The 25,204-nt window shown below is 43.5% G+C and overlaps 3 protein-coding genes across 7 annotated transcripts in view; 2 read left to right on the top strand and 1 right to left on the bottom strand.

The window, feature by feature from the left end:
• Positions 1-2,951, top strand: part of LOC107389593 (abl interactor 2) — a 68,776-nt gene extending 65,825 nt beyond the window's left edge. For all 5 annotated transcript variants that reach the window (XM_015965808.2, XM_015965811.2, XM_015965810.2 and 2 more), the window contains 2 exons: positions 348-530; positions 688-2,951. In XM_015965808.2, coding sequence (XP_015821294.1) covers positions 348-530; positions 688-863 — 359 coding nt within the window. In that variant the 3' untranslated portion in view covers positions 864-2,951. The remainder of the gene's footprint in view (positions 1-347; positions 531-687) is intronic.
• A 9,269-nt stretch (positions 2,952-12,220) lies between these two features.
• cnot11 (CCR4-NOT transcription complex, subunit 11) lies at positions 12,221-16,712 on the top strand. The gene is made up of 7 exons (XM_015965807.3): positions 12,221-12,730; positions 12,955-13,119; positions 14,968-15,120; positions 15,345-15,547; positions 15,631-15,833; positions 16,120-16,216; positions 16,314-16,712. Exons 1-7 carry the CDS (start codon positions 12,412-12,414, stop codon positions 16,509-16,511), a joined length of 1,338 nt encoding a protein of 445 aa, XP_015821293.1. The 5' UTR covers positions 12,221-12,411; the 3' UTR covers positions 16,512-16,712.
• A 6,469-nt stretch (positions 16,713-23,181) lies between these two features.
• lcp1 (lymphocyte cytosolic protein 1 (L-plastin)) overlaps positions 23,182-25,204 on the bottom strand; it is a 9,167-nt gene continuing 7,144 nt past the window's right edge. Inside the window, exons 10-16 of the mRNA XM_015965805.3 lie at positions 24,862-25,057; positions 24,693-24,771; positions 24,445-24,559; positions 24,231-24,364; positions 24,039-24,159; positions 23,827-23,951; positions 23,182-23,488 (exon numbers count right to left, since the gene is read on the bottom strand). Coding sequence (XP_015821291.1) covers positions 23,359-23,488; positions 23,827-23,951; positions 24,039-24,159; positions 24,231-24,364; positions 24,445-24,559; positions 24,693-24,771; positions 24,862-25,057 — 900 coding nt within the window. The 3' untranslated portion in view covers positions 23,182-23,358. The remainder of the gene's footprint in view (positions 23,489-23,826; positions 23,952-24,038; positions 24,160-24,230; positions 24,365-24,444; positions 24,560-24,692; positions 24,772-24,861; positions 25,058-25,204) is intronic.

The following is a 25,204-nucleotide window of genomic DNA, read 5'->3' on the forward strand; positions in this document are numbered from 1 at the left end:
ACCGGGCCTTTCCACCCGGAGCCTAACGTCTGTGAAGCGACGTCCGTGCGCAGCAGTTAGCCGTCGTTATAGTTGATGGGTGCATTTCCACTGGCCACAAAGTGTTGCGTTCATATCGGGCCTGACAGGAAGTAAAACACAAAGGCAGTATAAAACATCCAGAAACTGTCAAAATAAAACTCAGGCAAATTTCCAGTTGCTTAACTAGTAAAGAAAATCTGTGAAACCTCTGTGGTAAACAGAAGAAACAATAAACTACAGACCTTTTTGGGTGCATGCTGCCGTCTCTCTCTCTGCTTGTTGTCGCGTGAACTACTGAAACTGAAATCATCTTGTCCCGGTTCCAGTTTCAGACACTCTTCCTCCCCCTCATCCATCTGCTGAGAGCCAGGCAGAACCCAAGGAGCCTCCAGCCCCTCAACAGCCATTAGAGGATGGACACGGGGAGGAGGACTCTGCTGTGGTGGAGTACAGTGATCCATACGCTGAAGAAGACCCACCCTGGGCCCCCAGGAGCTACCTGGAGAAAGGTGAGCGAGCATCCAGAGCTTTCGCTGGTTTGGATTACTTTCTGACACGGTGGTATGAGTGAGAAAGCAGCAGAAACTGTAGATGTACAGGAGGGACTGTGTGAACTGATCTGATATTCATCAGATAGTAGTAATAGCTTTTGTTTCTGCTGTCTAGTTGTGGCCATCTACGACTACACGGCAGACAAGGAGGACGAGTTGTCATTCCAGGAAGGAGCGATCATCTATGTGGTGAAGAAAAACGAGGATGGCTGGTTTGAAGGTGTGATGAATGCCACCACCGGCCTGTTTCCTGGAAACTACGTGGAGTCCATCATGCACTACGCCGACTGAGAAGTCCTGTCTTTGGGCAAAACTCTGTTGTGCTTTGATGTTTTTTTAGGTTTGCACAAACTACTAACAAGCAAATAATTCTTCACTTTTATTATTATATTACTTATTTATTGGATAAATATTCTGATGCCTTTTGTTTAGTCTTTTTAAGGTTAGGCTCTTAAAAACGTTGCACTTGTTTTGTAGAAAAATCCAGAAGGTTTAAAATGTTATTGTGCGTTACGGTGAAAACGTTCTGACTCTCTCTCTTCCATAGAGTCTCATGTTTTAATGAAAATGTCAGATTTTGATTCCAGACATGTTGGCTCCAGCAACTGAATAAAAAGCTACGGATCTATTAGAAAATATAAATGTGTGCAAATGCTGCGGGGTGTTTAAATCAACAACGACGAGCCAAAGTAGGGGCAACGCCGCAGTGAGATGTTTATGACTCGTCTTCACTTGTCATCTGAAATCTGGTGCTGATCCATAACTGGCAACGGCCGTGACACGCCGAACTGTCGTCACTCTTTGTTCAGAAACAAAGACTAAAGTACCTGGATTTGATCACAGGATGTCTTTCTTACTTCATGCACCTTTAAAGTCCAGATTATAATTGCTATTTTTACCCAGCTGCTAGTTTTCAGTCAGATAATAATAATAATAATAATATTCTCATAAAAACTTCACCTAAGACCAAGCAGCTTTAAAGTTTCTATAGAAAGTAGAAACCAGTGAAAATGTTTACTAATCTATGATGCAATGACTTTCCTCGTTCCTGATGCAGCTTTAACACACATTCTGACTCTGGCGAGCAAGACGTGCTGCTGCAGTAACTTGCTGCTGACGGCTCCGGTGGAAAGAAGGGGTGAGCCGTCTTCAGCTCCTCTTTCATTCAGATGCTTTTTAAACACCAAAACATTCAACCAAAAAGAAGTGGCTGATGATGAATTATTATACGACTCAACGATCATTATGTTGGGTTTATTGGGAAGCTGCACGTTTCATCCGTTCATCTGAGCCAGTTTTCATTGAGGTGTTGTTCTGCTGCAGACCTGGACTATAAGTGCCATGTGGAGATTCTGGACCTGTTTGTCTGCATGCCTGACCAGTGGCTGGTCGATTCCCTTATGTCTTTATTGAATAAGTGTGTGTGTGCGTTTGTGTGTGTGTGTGTGTGGTAACCAGAGTATGGCAGATCGAACTGAACGTTTTTGCTAAATGAATATAGAAGTAATTACCAACACTAAATCAGTAATGAACAGACTAAATATGTTTAATAAATCCCATGACTTGTGTTTACAGAACAGCGTCAACCAAATTATTAAGACAAACTGATCAGCTGATCGTCCTCTTGGTGTTGTTTTGACTGCAACATCCCTTTAAACAAAGTGTAAACTAAGAGATTATCTGGGGAATGGATCATGTCTCCAAAACTGAATTTTCATTTACTCTTCTTTTACATATTTTCAGTAACTCCATGTTCTTTAAGGTAAGAGTTGAACATGTGCCTGAGTCTGTAAATGTTGGTTTTCCTGTTTAAAGAGCAAGTCACCCCCTGCCAGATTCTTACTCGACTCCCACTTCCTGTTTGAAAAATGCAACAAATGCTGTTGCCTAGCAGACTGAGAGGGCGGAGCCTCTAACAAATACACACACTCACGACATTGTGACATCATAATGTACCATCTAACATCATAACGTACCTCTTAGCCAATAGTGATGGCATGCAGTGCTGAGTTTTTGCCTGATGACGGTGCATCGCTGACAGTTTTAGGCAGAATATTTAAATTTTAACTAAGATGCACTAGAGTGCTGAATTATTGACTACATGTGTCTACAGCACAATCAGACACTCATTTATATAGTTTATCAGCAAAAAAAATGGTGATTTGAAGTGACTTGCTCTTTAACCTCGTTCTGTTCTTCGCTCTGGAAGTAGGAGGTGTCTAGAGAAATCATCCTAACTCGAACCACATGGCTACTTTGTAAGATGAAAAGTGAAAAGATTAAATGTTTAAACAGTTTTAGCGTTGTTTATTTAGCACATGGTTCCTTTTAACAATGTTGTTGGTTAAAACTGTCAGAGAAAATAAACAGTTGTACTCATTTAACTGTCCTCTTTTTGAGCACCACACTGTAAACCTTAATAAGTTCACAGAACTCAAAAATTATATTGTAACAGAAATATTTAAAGAGCAAGTCACCCCCTACCAGATTCTTACTCAGCTCCCACTTCCTGTTAGAAAAATGCAACAAATACTGTTGCCTAGCAGACCGAGAGGGCTTTGCCGCTAACAAACACACTCACACACAGGCTCACAACGACATTGTGACATCATATGGTACCAGCTAACATTCTAAGATACCTCTTAGCCAATAGCGATGGCAGATTTAAATTCAAATGCAGTGCAGAGTTTTTACCTGACAACGGCACAACGCTGACAGTTTTAGGCAGAAAATTAAAATTTTTACTAAAATGCACTAAAGTGCTAAACTATTGACTTCACGTGTCTTCAGCACGATTAGACATGCATTTATGTAGTTGTAGCGTGATGAAGGTTCTCTGATTTGTGCCAAAGGTCACATTTGCCCAGCTGGGTCAAGTTGGGTCAAACAGTACTTTGAATCCACAGATTAAAGCCCAAGGAGCCACGATGTCTGCCAAGATCATAACACCAGTATCTGCTGCTCTGTCAGAAGAAGGACACTTCAAGCCACGATGATAATTAAATAATAATTAATAAACTCATGATTTTATTACTGTTTAAATAATCATTAATACATGATCACTTGGTTCAAATATAAAGGTATTTTAATCACATGAAATGGATTATTATGCTTTGGGTATTACATTGATAATTATTATAAGGTTTATAAAGATGTGTTCAGCAAAGAAGACCTTCACTGTCATCCAACACAGAGTTCAGATAACAATAACTGCAGCACATGTTTTTTGATGCATGACCAAGCTTTCTTCCGGAGAGAGAGGGAGTGGTTCTGAGAGAGTTTGGTAAAATCTAACCATCACAGATTTCACGTGCAGTTCTTCAACCGACACCACGAGGAAAGGAAAGCGGCCGTCTCCTTGACCCTCTGCAAGCTATTCTGTCATGCCGACAAGAATGGCTAAAGAACAAATGAACCGTAAACCAGCTAACGCAAGACTCCCAGAGTCATTGATTTCTGAAGTTAATTTAAATACGAGAACGTGCATCTGCCAAATGCTTCGTACAGCCGTGTACCCAGGACATCTCTGGACCGGACGATCGGACACTTGCGTCTATTCTACCAGCCGAAGTGCCACCTTGGAGGAACCCATCCTCCTGATATCTGGATCCACAAAGGGGGTCCTGTCTTGGGTGAGGAAGAACACGATAGAATGTGTTTGATGCTGTTTTCTCTAAAAATAACTCAGTTATATGCAAAACATCATTTCATCCAGAACACCTTCCATTCCCTCTGAAAGAAACCTTCTGAGAACTGCATTCACGCATTCAAAACTCATCATTCTCAATTTTAGTTCCATCCAACACAGGTTGCTTTTAAACAAGTAATATCAAAGCTGTTAAGGATTGTCATTAAAATTGCCATCCATGAATTGTCATTTTATGATTGTCGCTTCAAATCTTTCAGTTTAAATTTGTTAGTAAATAAATTTCTTCATTTTTAAATTTGCCTCATTATTGAAACGAAACACAGAAAAGGGCTGCATTTCCAGTTTATCGAATGAAAATAATCTTACAGAATCTTCTGTTTAATAAATAAACTTTTATTAATTTAAGCATCTTAAATTAATATTCACACCATCACATAGTTTATCAGAAAAAAAGTTGAATTGGGAGTGACTTGCTCTTTAAGTGATGTTTTTAAAGTTGCCTTAAATTACCTCAGTGTTATCTTATAAATATCAATATTCCTCAACTTTTAAATAGGGGGTAATTCACTCAAGATTTTCAATATTTTTCAACTCCTATTATTCAGAAAATACACAAAAGATTTTTGGTGTAACTGATTACACAAACATTTTTGAGTGAAACAGCTGAAAATACATCACTTTATTTAGCTGCTTTAGATTAACATTTTTAAGTAAAACAATCATATATTTTTGTTAAGTATTGAGTATAGCGCCAAATCACGACAAGAGTTGTCTCAAGGCACTTTACATTGTAAACATTCCAATACAGGTCAGCTCATTAAGCCAATCAGTAGAAAGTTTCCTATTAAGGAAGACAGCAAATTGCATCAAGGCACTGACTAGTGTCAGAGAATTTACAGCAATCCTCATACTAAGCAAGCATGCAGTGACAGTGGAGAGGAAAACTCCCTTTTAAGAGGATCCTGGATCAGTATAAGCAGCCATCTGCCACGACTCACTGGGGATCGAGAAGACAGAAATTTCATGGTTAAACAGTACATGTTAAAATCTAAGCTCAGCTCGGCAGTGACTTAAAATACATAAATATAATTTTACTTACCGAAATAAATGAAGTGGAGACTCCTTGGACGCTCTATTAGTGCAATTAATGCCACAGCAAGTCATTTTGTCCAACAATTGCACAAAAATATCCAAAAAAAGAAAGCACAAACACTACAACTAATGGTCTAAGTCACATATGTCAGACTCAAGGCCCGCAGGCCAGATGCGGCCCGCGGAGCATTTATATGTGGCCCGCGAGATAAATATCAAAAATATATTAAAACTGGCCCGCTGGCCGATTTTACCGCAAAGACTACAACTCCCATGATGCTTTGCGGCGTCAGCACGGAGCCGACGCGCCCCCTCCTTTGTGTTTTTTCCAGCGCCTGCTGCCGGTGTCTGCAGCTCCGCTGTCTCGGACAAACTAAACACTCCTCTCATTCAGTGCCGAGTTCACTCAGCTATTTTCTGACGTTGAAGCCCAGACATGGAGATTCTAGCCGCTCAGTAATGTGTTCACGACTGAAAGAGAAAATTTTCCAACTAACTTCCAGACAGAGCTGATATAACTCCAGCGAGCAGCGACACGCTCAAACCAGCACGACTCTGTGGCTGCTGTAGTTGTTATTTTTCCTCCCCGACACACAACAACGTGGTCAAGCTGCTCAGACATGTTCAGCAGCACAAACCTATGTGAGCACCTGTTGTCATCTAATGTTGTCATTATTACGATGAAGATGAACAAAACAACAGGAGTCTCCTCCTCAGCTCAGATCAACCCCATGATGCAGGTATCTGGCTGGAACAGGTGAGCATCACAGTAAACCAGTGGAGCAAACTGAGCTTTAAATATGTTGGTTTTATGCTCTTTTTCTGCTCCAAAACATGACAGTTAACAGGTGCGATGTTGCATTTTCATTTAAGATAAAATGATATTTTTATTTGTTGTTGGTCTGTGAGAAAAGGTTTAAAAGATTTAAAGATTTAAAAGATTTTAAAAATGCTGATTATACCACAAGTAATGAATACCACTGATGCCTTTTATTTAAAACTGACTTGCTCGTGTGTAATTTGGTTATTCCACATTCAGGGTTAATGCAGAAATAAGTTTGTTTTCAAATTTAAAGATTCAAAATTGCTTATATGTTGATAAAGAAAATGTGCAAATTTGCCGTCACTCTTTCAAAAAATATTAAGTTAGGCCCTCGACTCCGTCCCAGAGTTTCATTTCGGCCCCGTGTGAGTTTGAGTTTGACACCCCTGGTCTAAGTTGAGAGACTGAAAATGACGGAACAGTTTTCAGGCGAGGCCGAGGCTCAGACTGAGGCCTTTCCCCGGAGCTAGCTCTGCGGTCACGTGGGTCTAATGCTCATTAATTATTCAGAATTTTAGGCTTTTAATACACTTAAACAGAAGAGTGAGAAAAAAATTCACCCCACTCAGAGTTGTCATGAGTGTAAACTAGATCATTTAAACCTAAAATATGTTTTGGTACCAGGCTGTAAACATGTTTATTTCTGCTGTGAAATTGGTATTTTTAACATGGGAGTCAATGACAGTGTTGGGAACGTTACTTTAAAAAAGTAATTAGTTATAGTTACTGATTACTTTGTCAAAAAAGTTACTCAGTTACTAACTGAGTTACAAGATTACAAAAGTAACTAATTACCAAGAAAAATAACTACTTAGTTACTTTTTTCATTAAAGCATGCAAGAATTACTACAATAGTGAAATATAAATGACTAATGACTGGAACATAATAAAATGTAAGTCCAAATGTTTTTTATAAACCTGAATAATTTAAGTAAATAAGCACTTAACAGGAGGAACTACTAACAGGAGCATTACACTTATCTAGACTATTAAAAGGTCACTGTGTGATATTTAACAAGACCCCGATCAGCTAAAATTTAAAATTGCTAATCGAAACACCTGTAAAGGTTCCTGAGCCTTTAAATGGTCTCTCAGTCTAGTTAAATTACAGAAATTAATGTAATTTTGCACAGCATTTTAATTTTTCCAGCTTCACATAATTGTGTGTTTTTAGCAGCATTTCTGTTGCTGGTAATCTAGTAACGGTTAAATAAATAAATAAAATCCTTTAAAATGACACTAGAAGAGGCACAAGCCTGATGGAGGACTTACATTTACTAACTTGGGTCAGACCCAACCACAGAAGAGCTGAAGCTGGATGGTAAACACACACAGGTAGTTCTGATAACACCTGAGCTCCATGACGTGTGAGACTGATGCATCAGTGTTACAGCGTGACTAAAGACATGATCAGAAACAGGTTACAGCTGGATGATCTAGGAAGGTAGAAGATCAGGACGTCTGAGCGGTGAACAGGTGAGCGGACCTTCGGGACGTCCCGCTGTCACGCTAAGAAGGGCACGGCTGCAGATCCACACCTGCAGTCGTAGACTATTCATCACGTCTTCCTCGTTCTTCACGGCCGTGATGCGCTTGGATGAAAACATCTGCCTCTTCAGCTCCTGATCAGCTGATGACAGCTTCAACACACCGCGCTGATTAACGCACGCATTTCCTTATCAGTAACAGAAACAACGTTTTGATAAAAGAAGACGGTAATTAATTAGTTTGCTCGTTACAGAAAGAAATATTTTTTTTATTAACGCGGTTATTTTAAACGGCGTTATTCCCATCACTGCTCAGTTGGGTCTACAGCAGGCAGTGACTGAGACACTGAGGGTCTCCGCCCACCCGACCAATCATCATCGTGTTTGTAAGTGTGTTACCGACACCTCTCTCTCCCTGGCTGCAGCTGAAGTGTGGCGGTCAGAAAGCCTCACACTGTTACTCAACGTTCGACAAGCTCATAGTAACACACAACCTTCCGTCCCCAGTAACGGTAACGGCGTTGCAACAGTGGGAAAAGTAATTAATTAGATTATTCCGTTACCTAAAAAAGAACGCCGTTAGTAACGCCGTTATATTTAAACGGCGTTACTCCCAACATTGGTCAATGAGGATTTGCTCGCTTCTGACACCAGCCCCCAGCGGATGAGGGTGGAACTGCAATTTATTTCACTTCCGCGTTGGCCTCAATTTCTGTCCCGCATTGTGGGGGCTTGGTTTCTACTCATATATTCACATAGCTGGAGTTGTTGGGGTAGCAATGCAGACTCTAAATGAATCTAAATAATAAATAAATAACTACTAATAATAATTAGGGAACGGTCGTGACGTCACTGAAATCACCACTGGCTAGTTTCACTAAACGACTATAAAGGACCACTGATACTAAAACAAAGAACGTCCGAGACACTCCAAACTGGCAGGGTAACAGGACTTTGGTGGCAGATAATGCCTTATTTAGAGGCAGCACTGCTGCCACAGCAGCTCCCATCATGGATATATGTCGATCGTAGATGGATTTTTCTCGAACCCCAAACAGCACCAAAGTTTTCTGGGTGAGTAAATGAACGTATTGCATAGTAGAAATAAGGTCCAGGTAGCAATAGAAAAGTCACCGTTTAATAATAACACAACTTGTTCGTCATACCCATTCTAGTCACGTTCGTTTCCTCCTTAATTCTGGAGGCAGAGTCGGCTCTTCTGTGGAGATGAGCGCCGGTGTCCACAGCGCCAACAGCTGATCCCTGGTGTAAACAATAGGTTCATGGATGGAGCCGGAGGAATTTCCCAGTGCGTTCCCACCAAGTTTAGAAAGCAGTAAAAAAATTTTACACAAATCACTAAAAAGTCCTCCTGTGGATGGTGCGGTTCAGGGGACATGTGCCCCCAATAACAGCATTAAAAACATGCAACACAAGACAAGCAGACAATAAAAAAGAAAGAAAAGACGTAAGAGCTGCTGTAACTGGCTGCAGCTTGTGCTGTGCCATCTTGGTAAGGTTTTACAAAAGCATGTTGTAATTTTCATGAATAAAAAGTGTCATCTAAGTCAGTGTTTTGGAATAAATGGTTAATAAAGTCTGTTAGCCTTCATGTTACACCCCTGAGGGTGAAAGTCGCTGTGCAGAGGGGAGTAGATGTGAGAGCGAGACATACAAAAATTATCTGTGCTTTATTAACAAAAGGCAAAACACAAATTCTCAGTCCTTATTGGAATAACTAAGGGAGAAAAACAATGTTTTTATTTGGTTAAACAAAATAAGTATAAACAAAACATGCAAATGACTAAAGGATTCACTTAAAACACCTGAGGAAATAAGCCTCAGGGAGGTACTGAAGCAAATGACCAATTAAACCAAAACAGAATAATTAAAACCAGATTCTTACCCAACATCACACAAAATCCAATAGATTTAAAGAAGACAAAACCCAACGGCTATTTACTAAACAAGCCCAAATGGTGGTAATAAATCTAATGAGGAAAGTCAAAAACAAAATAACGACTAAATTAAACAAAATAACTATTTATCCAAACCGGGGCACAACTACCTACTTTAGGAGGGGGACATAATTGGGCATCCACAACCCCACCCCCCCACCCCACCCCATGCTAAAGATTTTGTTTCTAATAGAATTAATTTTACTTGTAAAAAATCCCATAAAGTCGTTGCTGCTGAGGGCTAAGGGAATAGATGGTTCAGAGCTATGATTCTGTGTAAGTTTGGCAACTGTACTGAAAAGAAATTTAGGATTATTATTATTAATAATAGCAGTTCTAGTTTGTCGAGGCTTATTTTTATAAAGCACAAGACTATTTTTCCAGGATAAGTAGGACTCCTCATGGTGCGTAGAGCGCCATGTACAACAATTATACAAGATCAACAAGACATCACAACACGGAATAAAACATGAAAATAAAACAAAAAACGCCCAATCGGCCAATTAAAACAGTCAATGACACCAGATAATACTAATAAAACACTAAATAAAGCTAAAATATTACACAATGGTGATTCGTGGATCAATTAATATTGATAAAAGCTCTAAAGGCTAAAATGTAACCCAGTTCAGATTCATGACTTAAAAGCCAGATCATTAAAGTGGATTTAAAAACCACAACAGGTGACTGGTGGATTGAGATGGGCAGATCATTCCATAGTCCAGTTTGTTTTATAGAACTGGACTATGGTGGGTTCATGGTGGGTGTACAGAGTTACTAAATCTTTGCTTTTCAGGACATAAAAGAAATTATGTTTAAATATGGTTACAAGTAGGGAGGTCCCGATACAACTTTTTCCACTTCCGATATGATACCGATATTGCAGCCTTCAGTATTGACCGATACCGATATCAATCCGATATGATATCAGCACATACACACTTTTACCTATTTCATATTGTGGAATGTAGAAAAGGCTTAATCAAGTGACTTTTTAATAACCTTTGGTTGCATAAATGTGAACAGCTGAGGGAAGAGACATAAGGAAAAAAACACAATATTGTTCGCTGACCAACTGCTACAAGTTGTGTTTAAAGCAGGGGTATTCAATTCTGGGCCTGGAGGTCCGGTATCCAGCACGTTTTAGTTTTTACTGTTTCAACACACCTGATTTTAATCAGCAGGTAATTAAAAGGTTTCTGCAGAGCCTGATGAGCTGCTGCACAGGTGAATCAAGTGTGTTGAATCAGAGAAACCACTAAAACGTGCAGGATACCGAACCTCCTGTCCCAGAAACGCATACCCCCGGTCTAAAGTTTAATTTTACACACAGCGAAAATCCTCACGTAATGGTTTGTGATCCTGATTCAAATGCACATCGAGGGGGGACGACGTATAAAACTTCCCCGGTTCTGTTCAATCTTTGGAAGCTTGTGCATGACAAGTGTTGCACTGAGCCAAACTGTCTTTTTTGGACTTTAACAAAAACTACTGCCAGATGGCCGACATTGCTCCTTGCTAGCAAACACTTTTCTGATCACGTGGACTTTGCACGCTGGATCTGGACGCTGCTGGATAGAATTGCTGTAATGGAATTTAAAGCAGAACAGACTGCTTATATTGGAGATTTTTGATGCAGTCCGATATAATCTGATACGGTTTTTTTGGGCCGATATCCGATACCAATATCGGAAGGGGACATCCCTAGTTACAAGAACATAGCTACCCATCTGAGTGTGGTTTATAGGAAATAATCACAGCCTCCCTTCATTTCACTACCAGAATGATATAAAAATCACCTGCAACATTAATAAAAATTATTATTTTAGCCAACAGCTTGGAGCTTCATATTTTCTTTGGATTTAACTTCCTACGTTTGTTTTACTCATTTCCTCAAATGCATCGATTTTAATAACTATAATGTAAAAAGCATCATAGCTGTGCTTTTAAAACAAAGCCACAACTCTTTTGACTGAAGGACTTGCCTCCTCCTGCTGGTTCTGGGTCGCAGCTCTCCTTTTCTTGAAGGAAGCAGAAATGAAGCTCCCTGCTCAGTTCCACCACCGGCTGGTCAGGAAGGAAGTCCAAACAGTCCAGAGCTGCACAGAGCCACTTGTCATCCCAAAGAACGACAAATAAACACAAACATTTACAAGAAAATCTCATTAATCTGTAAAGTAAAGCAGCTGGGATCCATGCCGCCGCCACAGGTTCCAGTTCTCAAACCCACTGGGAGCTCCTGAAGGCCTGGAGGATCTGTCTGTCCAGGTGGTTGCTGCTGTAGATCAGGTCTGGGTTTCCATGAGCCACCAGGCTGGCTGTAGAAGGAGGAGGAGGAGGAGGTCTGGCTGCACTGGAGCACTCCTTCCAGCAGGGAGAGCTCTATAATGTTTAACAGCCGGAGAAGAGTCTGCTCGGTCAGACGAAGGAACACGTGGAAACTCCATTACCCACAGTGCACCTCGAGGTAAAGGTCACAAGAAATTTAAACGGGTAGTGCGGCACATTAAGAACCTACTTTTACAGCCATAACAGGCACTTATATTGCTTTTGGAGTTTATTTTGTCGCTAATTGCTTGTTCGTTAAGATTGTTTTGTTGTTAAATAGTCAATTATTGTTGAAAATAAGTCAGACCAAAAGCTGAGTCCTGGAAAACGCTAAGCTAAGCTAAGTGGAGGCTAACACAACTCCAGGATGCTAATATCGTTGACTTTCTGATTCACTTCACAACCATGGATTAGCACGTCTTGTCCCGGTATTTTTCCAACAATAACTAGTTTTAAAAACGGAGCAGAACTTCCCCGCAGCTGAACAGAACCGGAGGAGACGATGAGCCTAGCTCCGAAGGAACTGTCCAACCTGCTGAGCATCATCTCGGAGGAGGCCTGCTCCAACTCCTTCGAGACTCTTTCCACTCACTTCCATCATTACTTTGGCAAAGCAGAGCACTTCCGGGTGGGCTCGGTGCTAGTCATGCTTCTCCAGCAGCCGGACCTGCTGCCCAGCTCCCCGCAGCGGCTCACCGCCCTCTACCTGCTGTGGGAGATGTACCGGACGGAGCCCCTGGCCGCCAACCCGTTCGCTGCTGTCTTTGCCCACGTCCTGAACCCGGCTCCGGCAGGAGAGGAGCAGGAGAAGGCGCTGTCCGGTAGGACTAAATAATCCGGCATTAATGAAATCCATTCATTGCCATTGTATACTGGTAACACAAATATAAACACATCAAAGTCCATGATGGAGTCCCATACGTCTATGAGAGGAATGGCAGGAAATACAAGTTGCTAATACTGCTCCTGCACATTTACTGAAAATCTACGTATCTAAGGAGATGAATTCAGCCCCACCTGTTACCTGTGGTGATTTTGTGTTCAGGCTTCCTGCCGCCTATCACCCAGCCAGAGAAGTTCTTCCTGTCCCAGCTGATGTTGGCACCACCCAGAGACCTCTTCAAGAAAACACCCAGACAGGTGTCCTGCATGGACATCACCAACATGCCCCAGCCCATCGACATCAGTGGGCTGCAGCTCGCATTAGCAGGTCGGGGTGTGTGTGTGTGTGTGCCTGTCCTCTGCATCAGAGCTCTTGCCCCAGTGAGTAGACAGCTGCTCAGGGGAGAAAGCAGTGTGTGCATATGTGTGTGTGTGGCATAAGATTATGAGGACACACACAGAAAATTAATAAACTAATGTGGTTCAGAGTCTCCAAAAGCAACACAGCTCGTGCCCGCCTTTGTTTACCTTATTATGGAGGACACCGCGGACTTTCCCGCGCGTATTAATCACCGCCCACAGGCTCGGGGATTTCTGCGTTCCTGAGAAGTCGCTCGGATTTATACGTGAACACTACACCGCCCGTTCGAGACCAGACTCGCTCCATCCAGACCCACCTAACGGGTTGCCTACCCCCGGTTCAGGCTGAGGTTTAACTTATTTAAGCCTACTTAATACCAACTTGATATAAATATTTTGCAAATACTGACTAAGAGTTATACGGTGCACTTATAATCTAAAATAAATCGAAACATATGGTAAAAATATGGCCTGTATTTGATATAGTGCCTTCTAGAGTCCTGGGAGTCCAAGGCGCTTTACAACGCCATCAGTCATTCACCCATTCACACACTGGTGGGGATGAGCTACGACGTAGCCACAGCTGCCCTGGGGCGCACTGACAGAGGCGAGGCTGCCGAGCACTGGTGCCACGGTGCCTCCGACCACCACCAGCAGGCAAGGGGGGTTAAGTGTCTTGCCCAAGGACACAACGACAGCAACAAACTGAGCGGGGCTCGAACCTGCAACCTTCCAGTTATGGGGCAAGCACTTAACTCCTGTGCCACCGTCGCCCACATATGTTGCATAATGGTTATTTAGTCCCCTCCAGCGGTGCTGTGGGAGAGTGTACGGCAGCGGCGCGTCACTCAGAGATGATTTATTTTTTATCAGCCTGAGAAACTTATCTCTAAACTAATCAGTGACAGGTCCCATCAGTTAATGTAATAATTGTCCCAGGCATTTTGGGCATCCCTCTCCCTGCTTTCACAGTGATCGTGTGCTGCAGCACACACACACACACCATAGACATAAACATAGATGACACCTGGACAGTTTGCAGCACATGAACAGGATACAAACAAATGAAGTAGAAGAATTCAACACCAACAGCTGCAGGTGTTAATAATACAGTGTAAAACAATCACATATATGAGCTGTTTTGTTGGTAGAGTCTGTTGTTGTTTTTAGCACTTAGGTAGTTAAAGAATGAGTTGCAATGTAGTTTGTTCCAGTGGTGTTGCTGTGGTGTGATGTCATCAACAGGCGCAGGTCCCTGAGCGGATCTGATACCTACACCAGCATCAGAAAAGGAATTGCAAACAAGCAACTGTGGGCCAGAGCCGCTGAAATAAAACCAGGAGCTGGATGCGTTTCGAGTTGAGGCGCTGATCGAGCACAAAACACGTATAAAACATGTTACATGGAAGTAGAGCGGGTTGTCCAGTAATCAGAGGGTTGTCCCGGCTCACCGCCCGGGTAGCTGTAGCTACACTGTAGCTCATCACCATCAGTGTGTGAACGTGTGTGTGAATGACGCACTGTAGTGTAAAGCGCTTTGGAGTCCTCTGACTCATGGCACTAAATAAGTGTGGGTCATTTATCATCATTGTCCTGGTTCATCATGTCCGCTCTTTAAGCACCTCACCATTACGTCGTGTATAGTTCTGCTCCAAACAAGGAGCTAATGTTTAACACGTCATTTGTAAGTCAGGTGAGAACATTGGTTGATGGTGAGCGTGTTTACGTACGTTATTACACGCTCGTACCAGGATGGTCGTGTCGCTCTCACCTTCAGCCCCTGACCCGTTTCCATGTCTGCTCCTTGGTCTAACAGAGCGCCAGTCGGAGCTTCCCACTCAGAGTAAAGCCAGCTTCCCCAGCATCCTGAATGACCCAGACCCAGACTCCTCCAACTCAGGGTTCGACAGCTCCGTAGCCAATCAGATCATAGAGTCTCTGGTCACAGGACCGCGGCCTCCCCTGGAGAGTAAGTGGTCTTCATTTTCACTTTTATTTCTTCAGAACAGATTAGGAGAACCTAGAGTTTGTTTATTCACGCTTCCTGCCGAGTGCCTGAGGAGGTTAAGGAAGGTCAAGACGAAGTTACACGTGTTCAGAGCTCCTTAAAGCTGTGGTGTGTAAAGATTCTGCTTGGGTTGTCATGGTTACCGCATCAGCTTCAGAACGCATCACCACCTGTTTGTTTTTCAGGTCACTTCCGGCCCGAGTTCATCCGGCCTCCGCCGCCTCTCCACGTGTGTGAGGATGAGCTGGTGTGGCTGAACCCCACCGAGCCGGATCACAGCATCCAGTGGGATCGCTCGATGTGTGTGAAGAACAGCACCGGCTTGGAGATCAAACGGATCATGTCCAAGGCCTTCAAGAGCCCGCTGTCAGCTCAGCAGCAGTCTCAGGTGGGTCCTGGACTCCCAGGAGCGCTGGATCATATAAACACCGTGGTTGTCCTCCTCACCGTCTCTTCCACCTGTGTAAGCAGCTGCTGGCTGAGCTGGAGAAGGATCCGAAGCTGGTTTATCACATCGGGCTGAGCCCGGCCAAGCTGCCGGACCTGGTGGAGAACAACCCGCTGGTGGCCATCGAGATGCTGCTGAAGCTGATGCAGAGCAGCCAGATCACAGAGTATTTCTCAGTCCTGGTGAACATGGACATGTCCCTGCACTCCATGGAGGTGGTCAACAGGTGAGGGCTCGGCTAAAGTGTCTTTTGTGAGTTTCCTGTGTGAGACACGGGGTCTTGCTGTTGTGTGGGGGGCTGTCACTGTCCCGTTGTTCCAACTCTTGACCTGCATGGTTTGTGTTTTACCGCTGTACTTGTTTCTGCGGTGTTTTATGTTGAGACCTGATATTTGAATGGATTCTTTAACCCTGAATCATCTTCAGATGAGATGATTGTCTGTTACAGCTCAGCAGGCTGAGGTCAGAGCTCTAACTCTCTTCATTGTGTTTCTGTTTCCCACCTCCATCAGACTGACCACAGCTGTTGACCTGCCCCCAGAGTTCATCCACCTCTACATCTCCAACTGCATCTCCACCTGTGAACAGATCAAAGACAAATACATGCAGGTAACGGATTTTTCTGACTGGAGCTTCAGCAGCACAACAGTAAACTGTGTAACGTTATAATATCCCGGTCTGATGACACCATGTCTGTCTCTCCTAGAACCGGCTGGTACGACTGGTCTGTGTCTTTCTCCAGTCGCTGATCCGAAACAAGATCATCAACGTCCAGGACCTTTTTATCGAGGTCCAGGCCTTCTGCATTGAATTCAGCCGCATCCGGGAAGCCGCCGGCCTCTTCCGCCTCCTTAAGACTCTGGATACAGGAGAAAACCCGTCTGAGGTCAAACCCGCCAAATAAAGCGAGATGGATCAACACTGCTAGCGTTCCCGTCATCAGAGGAGCCGCTCAGCCAGAGAAGATCCTGTACATATGTGGACTGAACTCTTGGGACTCCCCTCCACCTACAGCCTCACCTTCTTCTGCTCTAATGTAAAGAAATAATGTTCCTCCAGGGTTTTTTTGTTGTTGTTTTCCATTAAAACAACATGTTTAAATAAATGTTTCATTTTCTTTCTTCTCAGAACCATTGACCTAGATTGGATTAGGTTAGATAAGATTAGATTCAGCAGTGACACAAAATCTCTTCTCATGAATTCTCCCAGAGCTGGCCACAGATCTTGGACCACGGTGGACCAGCGAAGCCCGATGTCCTCGGTCAGCTTACCTAGTTATAATTTTTTGTTACTAAGCCAGCCGGAGAGGTGCCTTTACTTTGGTGTCACTTTTTTTTTTTTTTTTTTTTTTTTTTTGCTAAAAACGTCTGGAAAAACCTGTTAGCTTTGGGTTGGCATATAGCTAATGTCCCACTGATCTCCAGCCGTGGAACATGAGCTGATTTAAAAGGCCACGGTGCCCGGCTACAATCGCAGCGGTTTGAGGATCTGCGTGTTAACAGTCCCAGTCCATATTAGATCTCCACAGGCGGCCAGCATGACTACAGCGTCACACGGGAGCCGGTCGGCCGAGCAAGTGGACTACCATGGTCCCCGGAGCCCTTCTTGGATTAGCTAAGTTAGCTAGTAGCTACATTGGTTTCATTTGTTCCAACCCTGTTCCAAATGTAACAGCCCCAGCTTCTGCTCCACCTGTTGTCTCGTTGTTGGATTGTCTCGGAGTGACAGGCATGATGAGATTTGTGACATGGTCAAAAAATCTGTGGTGGGAACCTTCAATTTATGGCTTCAACCTCCCCCCGCAGAAAAACGGGCGGGCTTTTGTATGTCGATGGTGTGTCCACACTGAACATGCTTGAATTTGGTGACGTGTAAGGATCTGTCTGATTCTGACTTTGACCATTTCCGTTTCCCTGTAGGAATTATAATTTTCAGCAGAAGGATTTTCTCCCCTCCATCTTTTGTTGGGTCTAAAATATGATGGTGCATTAAATACAAGTTTCCAAAACCACATGAGGTCACAGAGCTTTCTCTGTATGGTTATGAAAATCATTTCCCAAAAGTTATCAGAGATGAGGTGTTTGCACTTAAAAGCCTAAAACTTAGAGACTTGGTTCACATACAGCGGAGCAGAAAAATAATAAAAACTAGATAAATTGAGTGTCTTGCAGGAATGCTGTTTGAATGCTGATTGATGTAAAGCTGAGCAGATCCATCAGGACTTTGGGTTGGGGGCGAACTGGAGCACCGAGAGAAAACCCCCATGCAGCACAAGGAGACAAAAATGTTTTGATCGGGTGATCGTTAACACTCGTGCTGCAGGTCTTTTCGTACCTCGTGGAGGAAGGAGATCATTCCTGGATACGAAATCACCTGCCTGAAGCTGAGTAGCAACCCTGGGGACAATAACCATACACTTGAGTGGGGTTTAAAAATTGCTGGGGACAATAAAGTAGGCTAGCACAGGGGTCGGCACCCCGCGGCTCTGGAGCCGCATGCGGCTCTTCCATCCATCTGATGCGTCTCTCTGTGCTTGTAAAATAATGAATGGATATTTAAATAAAATGCTTTATATTTTACTGCATTAATTTTACATCTGTATGCCAATTCTAAATGTAAAGATTGTCTGCGTAAACCTGAACAGGTCCAACCCGGTCTTACTGTGAGATCGGGTTGACGAGTCACGCTTGTGCGTAATCATAGGCGTTTTCTGAGCTGAGGAGGATGTGAGATTCTGGGATTCTCCTCAGACGGCTCCTGGATGCGTCGCCACATTGGAGACAGGAACAAGCACTATTCAGCCAAAGTTTCATAATCAGGGAACATTTTCTAAGTGACAAGTCTCTCTGAGAGACCGGGTTTGGAAAACACTTGCTTCAGTGGGAGGAGCCTTCCACATGCGCTCTGGTTCTCTGGGTGGCTCTGGGGTTAATCAAGTTTAGTTGTTTCTCTTTGCAACAATCTTCACAGGAAGGCAAAACAGTTAAACGGCAGGTTACAGATATTTCCATTTGACTGTTTATTTTGACAGATGAACTCAAGGATGTTGCTTGGTTTGAAAGAATTACCCTGACGCACACTGATGCGCATGGATGAGCTGACATTTTAATCGTTAACGCACATCGCAGAGGTAAAATATTCCCATCAGAACATCAGAGCTTTATACTGGACACTGTGTTCAGCGCGGCTCGGAGCGCCCACGGTGGACAGTGAGCTGAAGATCTGGTGTTCGCAGCGCAGTGCAGAACCACGGCGTATGCGATAAGATTTCCTCCCACTGAAACAGTCTGGAAACCAGGTCTCTCTGAGGGATGTGTCACTTGGAAAAATGTTCTTTTTATGAAATTATGAAACTGGCTGAACAGCGCTTGTTCCCGTCTCTAATATGGAGACGCATGACGCGTAGAGACATTTGATTACGCACAAAGTTTATGTGGAGCAGATGCGGTCGGGCCACGGCAGGTGAAATGTTCCTAGCCTACATGAAGTGAAACTGTTTAATTGTAACATTAATGTGTTACTGGACACGCTGGTCTGGTTGGTTAGACCAGTGTTTGAAGTGGAAAACAAACACACACACACACACACACACACACACACACACATCAATTAAAATAATGCTGATAGCATGGACTAGAAGACAGGTGATGGTTTACGTATTTAAATGATGATCAGGCTGCTGTAAAATGTAATCTCCATCCACATCCAGACACAGTTATCCTCTATTCTTTCTCTAGTTGCTCTGCTCATGTCTGGGCTGATCAGCTGATGGTGCGCGCGGCGCGCCTAACTAGCGGCTGTGATGCACATTTTACGCATTTGGAGAGGTGGGCTGGATGCTTTGCGTTTACTGGAAGATGGTCCACTTAACGCACGGGTGTAGACTACATATTAATGACAAATGAATGAAAATTAAATTGTGAGTTTTTACTTCATATTTTATAAATAAAAATGACGGGGGAACACATTTATGACATCTTTTTAAACTAAATTTTCTAGCGCGACCTGCCTGCTTCACTTAAGTCACTGCTTATTAAGGTCCGTCCAAAATTACTGTGGGAAACGGGTAATAATGGCTCTTTGATGGGAACAGGTTGCCGACCCCTGGTATAAGATCTGAGCTGGTAAAACAAAAATCCTCATCAGCAGGCGTTTTTGAAAGTGGGGGGGACACAGCTGCCAATCACAAATTTTGCCGGGGACATGTCCCCGGCGTCCCCGGTTAAAATGACGCCTATGCCCGGCAGCACTGTGCGGAAAAGTGAATGAAAGCACCCGCGCTATCCTGATCGGTCGGGGGGCTGCTGCTTTTCATAATCGGGGGAGCAGATATCCAGCTTCGACCCGAGATGGGAGTTTGGGGGTAAACTGCGCTCCCGTACAAATGATATCCTGTTCTGTCAGCTCCCAAATGGAGAAAATGTTTTGCGTGATTGGATCACATATTCGCCTACAACAGGCAATATCTTTTGTTTTCCATGCATGTTGTTTCGAATGAAGAAAATCCAGTTTATTAGCGTTGTTTTCTGATTGGAAACATCCATGGCCCTCGAGAGGAGTCCGAGTGGAGTGGAGATTTCGAGCGGAAACATTCAGTGTCATTATTGACAGCCTAGTAAACTGTTTGGAGCACAGAATGAATGCATACAAGAACATTAATGAAAAGTTTGCTGTCCTGTTGAACATGGATTCTAAAGACCTGGCTGCCATCTGCAAACAAGCTGATGTACTCACTGCACTGTACCCATCAGATCTGGATGAAAATCTGGCAGATGAAAGTATCCAGTTTCAGTGTTTCAAGATAAGACTCCTCCAAAACTACTGCAGGTTCTTTTAAAAAATAGTCTACAGTCCATCTTCACTAATGTGTTTGTGGCCCTGCAGATTTTTCTAGCTCTACCAGTTACAAATTGTGAAGGGGAACGATCATTTTCACAAATGGCAAGAATAAAAAGTGAACTGAGAACAACACGAACTCAACAGCGCCTCAGTGCACTGTCACTGATGGCTGTTGAATCTCGGCTTGTCAGGAATCTGGACTTTGATGACGTTGTATATGAATTTAGTAATAGAAAGGCCAGAAAGCAGTTTTTGGCAAGAGAGGAGACCAACAAGAGGAGACAAAAAGAGGAGGAAAGAGACGGTAGACAAGGGGCTAAGCACATTGTGCCCAGGGTGCCCTGAAATGATAATCCGGCCCTGGCCCTGAGTTACACTGTTGGTACACACACACACAAGACCAAGCAGGTGTGTGTTATCGTGTCATTGGATGTGATGGTCTGGTCCATAGTCTTGTGGACATGGGTTTGATGTTTTAATCAACAGTGTCACACATTCAGCTGTACTGCTACTTTAAGGATTCTGAGTTCTATAAACTGTCTGAATGACTAGAGTGTCTAACAGCGATCACCAGCTGGCTAGAAGATAACTTCCTTCAGTTAAACTCTGAAAAGACTGAATGTCTGATCATTGCCCCTGAGAGCACGGTTCCCCTGATTTGTCTAAAACTTGGTCATTTAAGGTGAACTTAAGGAATTTGGGTGTTTTTGGCCAATCAATGTCTCTTGAAGGCCACTCAAAAACGTTGGTCTGAAACTGTTTTTATCACCAAAGAAACATCTCCAAACTGCGAAGGTTGGTGTCAAAACATGAACTTGAAACGGTTCTCCATGCCTTTATCTCCTCCCGTCTAGATTACTGTAACACACTCTTCACATGTTTTAACAAAAAGCCCTCGACCTCCTTCAGTTGGTCCAGAACTCTGCAGCGAGGCTCCTAAATGGAGCAAACAGAAGAGTACACATCACTCCTATTCTACAGTCTCTGCACTGGTTACCCGTTAACTTTAGAGTTCATTTTAGAGTCCTGACTATAACTTTCAATGCTCTACATGGTCAAGCTCCTCCCTATATTACTGAACTGTTAAAGCCTTATGCTCCAACCCGAGCCCTCAGGTCCACACACCAGAACCTTCTAGAAGTTCCAGAGACCAGATATAAAAGTCTTTTGTATTCTTATTTTTAACTCAAGTTTGTAATCATCTTTCATTTGTTTATTAAATTTTATTATTTTATGACTTAACTTTTTCTGACTTTAATCTAATTCTGTTTTGAGATCATTGTGATTTTATGATGTTTTATTTTGCTTTGATCTATGTGAAGCACTTTGTGGTTCTATGTCAGGTCTAAAGAACGGGTAATTTACATCTTACTTATGAACCATAAATGTGAGATTCCATAGAAATATGAAACATCAATCTGATGGATCTTTGACTATTTCAACCAGAAGATCAGAACTTTTTATTGCAGGGATTAAGTGACACTTCGTATTAACCCAGAGGAAAGAGAGAGAGTCAGGTTTATAAAAGTTAAGAAATTTATTTCTACACAATTTAAACAAGACTAACTTTAACACTCTGTGTACTGATGGACTAAGGTGGAGTGAGACGTGAGAGGATGGTGTGTGTGTGTGTGTGTAATGTTAGTCAGAACCAGCAGATCTGGAGAAGCATTTAGTTCTGAGTGGGAGTGAATGTTTCGCTCTAAACTTAAGTAGGAGATTTATAACACACATGAAACGCCATCTGTCGGTCTACGTACCCCAGGGGAAGCTTCCGTTAGATCCAGAATGTCGAGGTCCTCTTGGACCCTCCTTGGAACCGAAGCTGGTAGAAAAGCAGCGGTGCTGACCAAACTAGTCTTGGAATGCTTCCAGGTCACGACAGGATATCACTGGCGTCAGCGAGACCCTGAAGGGGTCGTGAGGTTCAGCTTTTATTCTGAAGGAACCATTGCGGTCAGGTGTAACGTGCAACAGATTTTATCCAGCTTGTCGAGGTTCTTTATGGCTGAAGAGGAAGTCCGGATGGTCTGTCCGAGACTTCTCTAGAACGCTCTGAACTGAAGAAAAGGTGGCGTGGCATAGTTTTTATTTTGTCATATTTTGGTTTACTGGCGAATCAGAATTTGACATGCAAAAGAGGGTTTGTACAAACACCACAGATAACCACGCCTAGCCAGAAACGAAGGTTCTGATTGGATCAGACAAAAGGAAATGTGTCGTGTGACTTTAGCATTACGTGTCATCAGTGTCTAGTGCAAATGTCCAGGATTATAATAACTTGTAAAATACTACTGATCACAGGATTATAACATCAAGTAATAACATTGTCATTTCACAGATTGATTGAACATTGGGCTCACATTATTATTGGTAATAACAAAGTTGTTGATTATGTGTTTATCAAAATAGTTCTTCATCTTCGCTGTTACAGAGGTGAAGCAGTTCAGATGAGCAGAGTGCATGAAAGACCTTGGCCACTCCTCATGTAGATTAGGCCTGAGTCAGAGACTTTATGTCTCTGCTCGTGCAGACGCAGCAGATCATGACCTTTAGGTCAAAAACAGGACATTCATGACGCTAAACAGTGATAAGTGCTATAGAAATGAAATTTACTTACTTGCTTACATATGACTTCAGGTTAGTGGCATATTGTAATTAGAACAATTCAAAACTAGATGAGCAGTTGCAGTAGGACTGCACTCTGGGAAAAAATTGCAAAATAAAACACAGACAATGGTTCAGGTTCTTTAATAAAAATGGTTATAGAGACAAAGCTGGAGCATCAATTCTACATGAGGCATTGTGTCTAGGAACCAGAAGTGGGACGTTTTGAGACCGATACTAGAGAGTCCCGGTGGTTGGTTCTGTAAGCAGCCGGTGATCCAATCAGGTCCAGGCTGGTGGTGTCTTTAGCTTCTCATGCCACGAGCCATGAGGCAGGCAAACACTGTCATCACCATCTTGGGTTTGACCTCCACCAGGTCCTCGGGCAGCGCGTACACACGGGCACCAATCTTCCTGGCCATGGAGATGGCGTATCTGATGACACAACAATAACCAGAGTTTTTTATTTTAGACACAGCAGGAGAGCAGCTTCTGACCTGCACCCACCTGTTCAGCAGCCAGAGTACTGAAGCACAAAGCTGTTCATGTGTAAGCTAACATTTATTTTTACTGATTTGGTTGAATGTCTTTTTAATATTGAGCTCAAAGTTAGATTCAACAGTTGATACGGTTCAGAAATGTTGTTCAGCCCCTGCCACTAGTGACAGTTTAGAAATCGGCCATGAAAATCAGCCCCAGACCTCTTTGGCACTGAACACAACCTCCACATGACGGCATCAGCTCTAGAAAAAGCCATGTCGGTGGATCTTTACTTGGCATTGTTGAGTTTCTCCTCCTCCGTCAGGTCTTCAGCCTTCACCAGGTCGTATCGTATTGATCCAGGCTGGATGGCATCGATCAGGTCCAGAACCGGCATGCTTCTGCTGATGGACACGTCCTGCACACGGTGTTCAGGTAGGACATTGTGAATAAAAACGGTTGAGTTCCTTACACTCTGACAGGAAGTGCTGTGGGGCGGGGCTACCTTAAAGCTGGAGATGGTGTCTTTCTCTGCTTCTCTGAGTGTTTGGTTGACCCAGCCAACGATGGTGTCATCTGTTACTTTCTGTCCGTCACCCAGGTCCTCCAGGATGTTCAGAGTGTACCTGAGAGGACAGACACACAGTGAGACAGTCTATTCAGAGGACTCAGTGAGTCAGAAGTGAGTCACTGTTACCTCCTCATGAGCTGCCAGAGCAGAGCGAGGGTGAGGGTTCGATTTCCTGCGTTCAGGTCCTGACCAGCGATGCCGACCAGAGAGAATTTGGCCTCCTTTTTACCCAGCTCTACAGCGTAGTTACAGTTCTCCAGCTGAGACAGGAAACAACCGTTTTTATTGTTATAAGCTGCAGAGCAGAAGGAACAGATCCAAGGTTTTACTGTGGTTGGACCTTCTTCATGTTGCTGCCCAGCTTGGCATAGGGCGGCTTGTTGACCTTGTCCCAGTCCACTGGTACTTTAATCTTCTCGTACAGCTGGAAGATCACCAGGGCATCATCAATGTCTCTGTAACACACACACACACACACACACACACACACACACACACACACACACACACACACACACACACACACACACACACACCAGTTGGTGGATTTTTAATGGTGATGCAGCAGAAGAACAGCGCAGAGCTTACACGTAGAGGTGGTTGACCCGAGGGTTGACACCCAGCGAGTTCATCCAGTTCCTGAAGGTCCGCTCTTCTCTGGTTTCACCTGCAGGAGGACATCAGAAATTGCAGATAGAAACAGGAACAGCAGAGGAGGAACACGGAACATGATCAAGATACTTGAAGATAAACTCACCTTCAATAGAGCTCCAGTCGATGTCCTGGTTCTCTGGCTTCTTCAGAGCTGGGTACTTGTTGAAAAGATTGGCGACGAAAGCCAAGTTGAGCTTTGGGTTGCCACGGACAACATCTGGCGGCATGACAAACTGCCTGCAGCCGAGTCGGTCAGCCTGGTCCAACATACACTCCGCTCTCCTTAAGTCTTCTTTCTCCTGCAGACACAAATGCATCGTCAAGAACCCAGGACACAGGTCACCAAGGAGGTCCCTCTGGACCAGATTTCCCATAACACACAGCTCCCAAACAGAGCAGCACCTCACACCAGCTGTCAGCACGGTGGCGGAGGGCTGGTAGTTTGG

Source organism: Nothobranchius furzeri, chromosome 14 (assembly GCF_043380555.1).
Source record: "Nothobranchius furzeri strain GRZ-AD chromosome 14, NfurGRZ-RIMD1, whole genome shotgun sequence".
Lineage (NCBI taxonomy): Eukaryota > Metazoa > Chordata > Actinopteri > Cyprinodontiformes > Nothobranchiidae > Nothobranchius > Nothobranchius furzeri.